This window comes from Emiliania huxleyi, assembly GCF_000372725.1.
Source record: "Emiliania huxleyi CCMP1516 unplaced genomic scaffold EMIHUscaffold_83, whole genome shotgun sequence".
NCBI classification, from domain to species: domain Eukaryota; phylum Haptophyta; order Isochrysidales; family Noelaerhabdaceae; genus Emiliania; species Emiliania huxleyi.
Window position 1 is genome coordinate 27,483 of NW_005195801.1, and position 9,649 is coordinate 37,131.

Genomic DNA, 9,649 nt, shown 5'->3' on the forward strand with positions numbered 1-9,649 from the left:
ACCGACCACTCCTGGGTGGCACTGCCACCGGTGTCGCTCGACGTCCTGTCGACAGCGTGCCGACAGCGACACAGACCATGTGGGACGCGTCGAGTATCGACCTCTACTGCTTACCCAGCCTTCGAGTGTATCCTGGCTGTGGCCCCACACCCACTGGTGTCCATCTCAGAGACCGCAGGAGGTCATGAGGGTCGACGGGAGTGCCAACCCCACAATGCCTAAAAACCCAGCCCAGTACAGCTTTTCTGGTTAACCGCCGGTACGTACCGTCTGCGGACGCGGACCCGTGCGCTACCCTCGCGATATACGTGTGTCGATGTGTCCTCGCCGCTGTGCGCTGTCCGAGCTGACGCGCGGGAAAATGGAAAATGGTGTGCGTCGGTGTCGGGGGCACACGCGTCAAGCCACAAGGGATCTTGCTCGGTCGGCAGGCTGCAGGCTGGCCTATCTAACCAAGGCGGGAGAGGCGCGCGGCCGACCGGGCGAACCGCCCACTCACGCCGCGGCGGCCGCAGGAGCCACCCTTGACTGCGCCAGCTTCGAGGCGGGCGCCGCCCCTGCCGCCTTGTCGGCGGGCGGCTCGACCGGCGCCGCGGCGCCCTCCGCATCGGCAGAGGCGGCCTCCGCCGGCTTTGCCGCCGCCGCCTCCCCCTCCGCACACGCCGCCGCCTCCCCCCCCTTGGCTGCCGGAGCCCCCTCGGCGGCCGCCTCTGCCGCCGCCGCCTCCCTCTCGCCCTCCGAACCCTCCGCCGGTGCCGGTGCCGCCGCCGGTGCCGCCGCCGCCTCCGTCGCCGCCTCTGCTGCCTCCGCCGCCGCCTCTGCTGCCTCCGCCGCCGCCGGTGCCGCCGCCGCCGCCTCGGCGGCGCCCGCCGCCGGCGCCTCGCCCTTGGCAGCCGCCTCCGCGGCCGCCGCCGCCTCGCGTGCCGCCTTTGCGGTCTCCTCCGGCGTCTTGGCGTCCCCCTTGTGCGCGGCAGAGGCAAAGGCGATGAGCGAGGGGGAGGAGCGATCCCCAGTGTACCTGATGGGGCCGCGGGGCACGTGCGGAGGAGGCGGCGGCGGCGGTGCGGTGCTGGCCGCCCATTCGTGTCGCGGCATTCTCGCGGTGGTGGCGCCGGGCCCCGGCCGTGCTCTCTGCCGCGGGGCGGGCTGGTGCTTGTGCGCGCACTCGAGGTGGTTTCCACCGACAACAAACCGCACAGTCGGCAGCGCCTGCACCTGCAGCGCCTCCGCGATGAGGGCGCCGCCGGCGATCGCCTGTGATAGGGCACGTCACTCGCCTTTGGACGGTGTCTGTATGGAAGAAAGGTGTTTTGGGGTAGAAAGGTGTCTCGCCTGCAGGTTGAGCGCGCCGACGCGGACGCCCGAAGGCTTGAGCGCCGTCGCCGCCTCCTTGAAGGCGCCAACCATCGACTTGCAGTGCGCGCACGCATGCCTACGTCATGAACACACCAATCAACGTCGGGGCGTGTCGACGGTATCGTGCGGTGGAGCACCGCTCGAAGACAAGGGCTACTAATGCAGAGGCTACAGCTGGATGCGTGCACGGATCTGCACTGCGCATCTAGGCACGCGTTCCCGTAGAAGGCGACGAGCACGCCCTCCTCGCCGCTGAGCCACTCCTGTCCTCGGACGCGGCGGCGGTGGGCAATGCCGCGGCGGGGAAGAGAGGCAGCGGCGAGGAGAGAGGCAGCGGCGAGGAGTGAGGCAGTGGAGGAGTGGTGCTCGCCTTTGCGTCGTCGAGGGACAGCTCGGTCACGTCCGAGCCGGCAAATTCGGACGCGTCCGCCATCAGCTGCTTCTGCAGCTCCTCGACCGTCTTGACCTGAGCCTCCACCCCAATAGCACTGAAGGCCGCCTTGAGCCTCGCCATTGCCTCCTCGGGTCCCTGCGCGACGGCGCTCTCGCCCTCCGCCGCCACACGCTGGACCACGGCGCTCGCCTCCTCGCGACTGGCGCCCGCCTCCACCAGCACGCCGACCAGCTTCTCCTCTGCGACACCCTCGGCCGCTGAGACCACTAGCACGTGCGACAGCCCGGCGGCGGCGGCTGGCGCCGCCTCGGGCGCCGGCTCAGCCGGCTGACCGGCGCGCCGGAGCGCCGCGGCGTCGGCGCCGAGCGCCAGGCACGAGAGGATGAGGGAGCCAGCGAGGCGATGCATCATTCGAGGAGCCGTAAGCGAGGCGTGCGGTGCGGCGTGTGCGGCGTGTGTGTGCGGCGTGTGCGGCGTGTGCGGCGTGTGGTGACGCAGATCGGGCTCTCAAAAAAAAGAAAAACAGGTCGCTTACACCTCCCGAGAGGCCGAAATTAGGGCGATCGGTCTGTCGCTCGCGGCCAGCACCGGCGTTCTCAGGCCAGTGCAGACGCGGGAAGTGCGGAGCCTGGCAAGACGACTGGTTGGCTCGACGGACCTTCTTGGACGGGTTTTCCGTTGGGAGGGGGGAGGACTACCTCGTCAACGACATTGCACCGGGGCCGACACAGTCGGGGGTGCAAGCGATGAAGGCGTACGCCTGCTGTGTGAAGAGGCGGGTGGCATCGGCGGGCCCGCTATCCGAACACAACTCGGCCTTTGATATCCGGTCAGTGTGGGACCGAATCGAGAGGGACCGGGTGAGGGGGGAGGCGACGCGACTACTGCGCAGTCTACGGCCTGATGCGGGGCGGGGGGGGGGGGGAGAGGCGGAGCCGTCGGCGAATCCGGGCCCTGCCCCCCCCGCCTTCCCGAGGGGAGACGAGAGCTAGGCCCCCCCCCACGAGCGGGGTGGACGGCCGACGCGTGGAACCACGGCTGGAACGGCCGCAGGGGCAGGGGGCCGCCCCCGAGGCCCCGCTCCAGGAGCTGTGGCGGCCGGCACCGCCACCAGGCCCGCCCCCACCACCACCGCCTCCACCCCCGCCGTTGGAGCGACCGCTGGGTCGAGGGGCCGCCCCTGAGGCCCCATACCAGGCGGTGCGGCCGCCAGTACCGCCACCGCTTCCGCCACCCCCGCCCCCACCTCCGCCCCCGCCGCCGGCGTGGCCGTCACCGTACGAACCCGCGCGGACCTGGGGGAACCCGGAGCCGCTCCGTCGGAGGTTGGAATACCCGGGGGAGGGGACCGAGGGGGGGGAGTCGCCGCAAAATGATAACGGGTACGCCGGCGAGCCGAAAGGCCGAGACCGGAGGACCCCAGGTGGAGCTTGGGGTCAGTTGTCGGAAAAATAAAATATTCTTACCTTCAAGCCCCCCTCCGAGACTAGGGACAGTCACCACCCGTACACAGGAGAGATGGGAGTGCCCCCCGCCCCCACTTGCCCTGACTGCACAGGATAGCGTGCCCCGATAACGGCGACACATAGTGGGGGACACTGCGCAAGGAGAGGGTGCGAAGCCAAGGTTGGGGTTCTAGGTGGTGGGACCATGAGGGGGGGTGGGCGGGGTCCTGTGGGGGTGAAATGTTGCGCGGCGAATTCGAACCTACCCCCTCGCCGCGCCGATCCTCACGCGGAGGGTAAAACCCTGTGGGACAAGGACAATCGACGCTCTCGGAGGCGGCAGTACCAGTCGGAGGTGAAGCGGAGGTGAGACCTCGGCCAAAGAAGAGACATCAGAAACGGCTACAGCGGCCGTCACACCTCACACGACGCTCGGCTGGCGAATAAAAGAGCGAATCAGGGAGAACCGGAGCCCCGGGGGGGCGAGCGGTGGAACCCTGAGACGGGATACTGAGCGAGGACCTGTGTACGTGCGTGGTGTACAGTGTCGTGTCTACTAGCTCCGAGTAGAGGGGGCGTTCTGAAGTTAAGGGGAGACCCGGTACACGGAACTAACCCTCGGAGACCCGTGTTTACTTTACGGCCCTTGCCCTGCGAACGCACACCCCCAGGGCTAGGGCTCTCTTGCCCGCAACCCGATGCGCCAATCATCCGGCCCGCTGGGTGCGCTTCTTAGCTCCCCGGCCCTGGATGTGCGGTTGCTGACTGCACTCCAAGCGAGTGCTCCAAGTGCTCCCCCGACGCTTTTCCAAGTGCTGTACTCCAAGTCGGGTGCTGTATGCCCCACAACGTACAAGAGAGCACACAGGCCCAACTGACAGACGATAGACCGAACCGCATGCACACATGCGCGATGAACCCATGCAAAACACCAAAGACAGGTTTGTGACCTCGGCACCACCGCTAAACCTCCTCCACCGCCCCCGCTCCTCCCTCCAGCCGACGCGCCCCGCCAACGAGCGTCACCTCGGCGCCCGCGCGGCAGCCTGTCGACACGCGCGACACCGGAACCGCCGGCGGCGACGAGGCGAGGCCGCCGCTCAAGCAGCGGAGGGAGCCCGCTGCGCCGCCGGCCCAGCCGAGGCGCAGCTGCTGCGACCTCCCCGCCGGCGCCACGCGCAGCCCGGGCAGGGAGCCGACCGTGTCCTGCGCCTCCTCCCCGTCGGACGTCACGTCCGAGGTGCGGCGCACGCTCGAGCGGTGGCCCGAGGCGCCCGAGCGGGCCGAGCCGTGCCGCGACGAGAGGTGGATCGACGAGGCGAGCACCGCCGCCGTCTTCGCGGCGGCGGCGTTGAGCCGGCCCGCCGCGGCGTGCCGGGCGCCCATGCGCTTGCTCGCGCCCATCGCCTTGGCGGCGAGCGCGATGCTAATCTCGCGAAAGGGTGTGGCGTGGAAGGCGACGGCGAGGCTCGAGTAGAGCCCGCCCTCCACCAGGTCCTCGGGGGTGGTGGTGAGGAAGTGGGAGAAGGCGACCCCGCCCTGCGCCGGGTCATTCTCGTGGACCGCGAGCAGGCGCATGCCCGCCGCGCGCACGGCCCGCAGGTCGGCGGCGAGCTCGTGGCCCTCCTCCCCCGCAAACGTGCCTCGGCGCAGGTAGAGGAGAAACACCTCGCGCACCAGCGCGGCCGAGTCGGTGAGCGCGGTCCCCGCCGTCGCCGCGTCCGACTCGGAGGAGCAGCCGCTCTCGCACGGCGAGGCGTCGCTCGGCTCCGCAAGCAGCGCCACCGAGAGCTCGCGGAACCGCGACGCGAGCTCCTTGGCCACCGTCCCGGCGCCGGAGTTGTGCCGGCTGAAGCGCAGGCAGACGGGCAGCTCAAAGCTGAGCGCGTCGGCCGAGATCTCGCCGGGGAAGTAGAGCGGCAGCGCGTCGCACGTGGAGGCGTACTGCGGCGAGGCGAGCAGCAGCTGCTCCGCGATCAGCTTGAGGCTCATCTTTTGGAAGTCAGCAATGCGGTGCCACTGAATGGCGCGCCCACCCGCCATGCCCAGCCGGCGGCGGCTGTCAAACACGCGGTCGCGCAGCTCGTCGGGGCACTCGCTCATCGACTCCTCGAGGGTGAGCCCGCCCTTGGCCTCGTTGGCCTCGTGAACGAGCACGATCGGCTTGCGCAGCTGCACCGCGCACCGGATCTCGCGCAGGCAGTTGCGGCTGCTAAAGTAGCCCTTGGACAGGAACATGAGCACGAGCGCGCTCTGCCCAATCTCCGACTCGAGCGCGCTGATGTCGGCGAGGTCGTCGACGTCGAGGAAGATGCGCGAGCCGGGCAGGATCACCTGCAGCGCGCGCTTGATGTTGGCCGCCTGGTCTTGCCCCGTCGACCAAACGTGGCTCACGAACAGATGCCACTTGTCGCCCTGCGCGATGGTGAGCGGCGGCTCGAGCCCATTCTCGACGAGCCGCAGCGTCGGCAGCGTCGTCGCGTACCGGCCGGCCGCCCAGGCGAGGAGGAGGAAGGCGGACACGAGCATCGCCGTGCCAAAGACGACAAACACGAGCGCGGGCAGGTAGCTCGTCCGTCCCATCCCAAAGGTCTCGCACGTGTCGGCCGAGAGGTTGCACACGTTGATGACGAGGGCGGCGATCAGGATCACGAGCAGGCAGACGTGCCCGAGCATCATCATGCGGTCGTCGAGCGGCCGCTTGAACGGCGAGAGGAGGAACTGCATCGTGATGAAGAGGATGGTGACAAGCAGCGCGATGAGCACGCGCAGCTGCGGCGAGCCCTGCGTGCCGATGAGCACAAAGCCGGTGATGGTCAGCCGCCGGAGCAGGTCGAGCGGCTCCCACCAAAAGGTGCGCTGCTCGTACTCGGCCCAGAGGAAGCTGCTCGCGCGCGTCAGCGCGGTCGAGCGCGTGTCGCGGATAGCGCGCTTCGCGGCGAGCAGCAACAGCACGTAGAAGAGCGGCACGCCCACCGGCCAGATGACGAGGAAGACGCACGCCCACAGCTCCACCTCAGCGTACTCGGCAGAGGCGCAGTCGAGGGTGAGGTCGTCCGCAAGGTAGGCGCGGAGCTCGTATGGCTCGTCGGCGGTGCTGAACTCGACGCAGTTGAACGACGAGAGGATCCGCTCCGAGGTGGAGGGCACCACGACAAAGGTGAGGAAGAGCGTGAGCGGCAGCGCGCGCAGCAGGCCCCGCCCCACCACACCCGCCGCCCCGTCCGCGGACGACTGCACCCGCCGCACCTCGAGCGCCGCGCGTGCGGACCCGCTCCTGCCAGCCGTCCGGAAGGAGAGCTGCCGCGCCTGGCGCCGGATCCGCTGGCCGAACGATTCGCTCGCCTCCAGGGCCTCGGCGTCGGAGCTGGTGACACTGACGCTCGAGCCGCGCCCAGGCCCGTCACCCGGCTGCGGCGGCAGCCGCGAGAGGCCCACGGCGTCGAGAAAGGCGATCCGCCCCCGCGGGGAGACGAGGCTGGAGACGCGCTGCAGCATGGCGCGCGGCGTCGTGATGAGCATCGTCGCCACCCGCGGGGACGCCGCCTCGGACATAGGCGGCGGCGGCGGCGGCGGCGGCAGCGGCTCCACGGACTGCGTAGCTTCGGACGGCGGCGGCAGCGGCGGCGGCGGCGGCGGCGGCGGCGGCAGCAGTGGCGGCGGCAGCGGCGGCGGCGACGGAGGCGGCGACGGAGCGCCCACCGCGCCCGTCACACCCTCGTTGGCGCTCTCCTCGCGCAGCGAGGTCGTCCCGGCAACCTTGCGGCGCGCCGCCCCCTCCTGCACGATGTTTTTGAGGGCGATCAGCGCCAAGACGACGATCGGCCACGTCGACGAGACCGTCAGCCGGACGAGGTACGAGCCGTAGCACGCACCGGGCAGAAAGATATCGGGAGAGAGCGCGGTGATCCACCCAAACAGGCTGAGCAGCGAGTCAAACTGCTCGGGGATGTCCATGTCATAGACGTACGGCACCGCCCAGATGCACTGCACCATCGCGATGATGATCTTCATCTTGCCCGTCATGCCCGACTGCCGCCACAGCAGCGCGTACTTGCGCACAAAGTGCACGACGTCCCTCGCGAGGCGGCGCTTCGGCACCCAGTTCGACGAGATGATCCAAGAGGTGACGCCGACGAGGAGGGCGAGGAAGAGCACGAGCGCCGCAATCTTGGCCAGGGAGACGGCGACGGAGCCGCAGGGCAGGCAAGTGGCCGACCAGACGTCAAAGTAGTACTGTGGCTCGACGCAGACCTCGCAGCGCGGCCCGCGGTGCCCGTCCACGCAGCTCGCGTTGCCCGCTTCGGGCCCCCCGTTGCAGGGCGAGACGTCGCCACTCACGGCGCACTCGTGAAAGTCCGTGGTGCAGTTGGTGTGCCGCCACCAGGCAAACTCGCTCGGCAGCGTCGTCAGGGAGACCGCCGCGGTGCAGTTTGCGCCACTCTCGGGGCACTCCTCGCAGGACCAGTCCAGCGGGTCCTCGGCGCAGTCGGCCAGGTAGAAGCCAATCTGCAGGGGTGGGGAGGGCGCGTGGGCGCAGCGGCGGCGGGGCGAAGGGGCCGCGTGTCCACAGCGAGGGTGTGGGCCCACAGCGAGGGGTGACAGTGCGAGTCAAGTGTGCGCGGCGTCACCTGACAAGTGCACTGGGTGATCATCTCGATTCCGACGCCGGCCGCGCGCGCCATGGTTCCCTCAGGGCACTCGAGCGGGTGCGCCGTGCCGTTCGGGCAAAAGTAGCCCAGCGGGCAGGTCAGGCACGAGAGCTCGCTGTCGCCTCCCGCGTACCGGTTGTACGTGCCAGGCGGGCAGGCCGTCGCCGTCGCGAGCTTGGACCCCGCCTCGCAATAGTAGCCCGCGTCGCACTGGCCGGTGCAGGTGGCTGTGCTCAGGCCGGCTGCGTCCCCATAGTAGCCCGCATGGCAGGGCTCAGGGGAGGTGCCCCCGGCGACGCAGTAGAAGCCGACGGGGCACTCGCTGCACTCGCTGGCCTGGGTCAGGTTGCTCAGGCTGGAGTAGGTGCCGTCGGGGCACGGCTGGGGCACGATGGTGCCCTCCTTGCAAAAGCTCCCCGCATCGCACGCGAGCGGCTCGACGGTGGCGTCGAAGGGGCACTGCGTCCCCGCGGGGCACTCCCCCGCGCACATTCTGTTCGACTGATACGCGATCTCCGCCGACCCGCGGATGCCGGGCGCGCAGGGGTAGGGGAAATTGCTCTCGATGGGCGCCGTGGGCAGCTGGTACAGATACTGGCCCAGGCTGGACGGGTCGGCCTGCCAGTCGCAGTACTGGACAAACGTCGCCGCCGTGCAGGTCTCACCGTTGCCCGTCACGGGTGGCGTGCAGACGTCGCCCTCGCAATCGTCTGGCAGGACGGCGCACTCGTCGCGGTCCTTCTCGCACTGGCTGTCGCCGTCCGCGCATGCCGTCCCGTAGGTCTCGCGGAAGACGACGCACCTGGCGTTGGGCAGCCAGTGGCCCGCGGGGCCGGGGAGCTGGTACTTGACGTCCGCGTTGTCGACGTAGACGGAGCTGCCCTCCTGCCCAGCAACGCCCCCCTCGAGCACCGTCCGGTTCGACATCGTGACGTCGCCCGCCGCGTACAGCAGGCCGCCGCGCTCGGAAGCCGTGCAGGCGGAGAGCGTGCAGTTGGCCAGCCAGACGGGACCGTAGCCGCTGTCGCCGCTCACGAAGATGGCCCCGCCATCCCTCGCCTCGCACCCCTCGATCGAGGAGTCCCTCACGCTCACCTGCGAGGCCCTGAGGAAGAGGGCGCCGCCGTTTGACGCCGTCGCGCAGTCCTTGATGGTCACCTCCGAAATGCTGAGCTGCGCCGAGTAGGCAGCGACGGCCCCGCCCGGCTGGCTGTTCGAGTGGAAGTCCGAGATGGTGCATCGCGAGAGCAGCGCGGCGCCGCCCGGCTTGAGGATGAAGGCGCCCCCTGTCAGGGTGGACCGACTGCCCATGACGTGGATGCCATGTACCTCCAGCATTCCGCCCGCCCGGACGTCGAATAGGTAGTGCCCGTCGCTACTCGACCAGCCGGAGGATGGCGAGAGGACGACGCTGCTCGAGTCTGCGGCGTACAGCGTGACGTTGGCCGCCTCCAGCACGAAGGACTCGTTCAGGAGGTAGACGCCGCTACTCATGCGGATGATCCGCTCCGAGGCATCCTCTTGACTCAGCTGCGCCCGCAAGCCCTCGGTATTGTAGACGTCCACGTGCCCCTCGGGGAGCGGAGTCAGCGGAGGCGGCGGTGGCGCGGGTGGGGCTGGCGGGGAGGGCGGCGGGGAAGTCGGCAGCGGCGCACTCGGGGGGGGCGAGGGGCTCGGTGGCTGCGGCGGAGCGGCGGGGGGCGACGGCGGCAGCGGAGAGATGTCACGTCCGCCGCAGTCTGCGCAATCCGTCGAGTAAGCACACACGTTATGGATCCATGTCGCTCGAGATACGGGTGACC

At 69.7% G+C, this 9,649-nt stretch overlaps 2 protein-coding genes across 2 annotated transcripts in view; both read right to left on the reverse strand.

The window, feature by feature from the left end:
- Nucleotides 1–253: 253 nt before the first annotated feature.
- On the reverse strand, nt 254–1,443 carry EMIHUDRAFT_359472 (hypothetical protein). The gene is made up of 2 exons (XM_005758883.1): nt 1,075–1,443; nt 254–777 (listed from the first exon to the last, which is right to left on the reverse strand). The coding sequence occupies exons 1-2, from the start codon at nt 1,093–1,095 to the stop codon at nt 496–498; spliced, it is 303 nt and encodes a 100-aa protein (XP_005758940.1). The 5' UTR covers nt 1,096–1,443; the 3' UTR covers nt 254–495.
- A 2,715-nt stretch (nt 1,444–4,158) lies between these two features.
- The window catches only part of EMIHUDRAFT_106757 (hypothetical protein), a gene marked incomplete at both ends in the record, with an annotated part of 7,158 nt that continues 1,667 nt past the window's right edge, over nt 4,159–9,649 (reverse strand). Inside the window, 3 exons of the mRNA XM_005758884.1 lie at nt 4,159–7,704; nt 7,827–8,089; nt 8,513–9,501. Of these exons, the coding sequence (XP_005758941.1) occupies nt 4,159–7,704; nt 7,827–8,089; nt 8,513–9,501 (4,798 nt within the window). The remainder of the gene's footprint in view (nt 7,705–7,826; nt 8,090–8,512; nt 9,502–9,649) is intronic.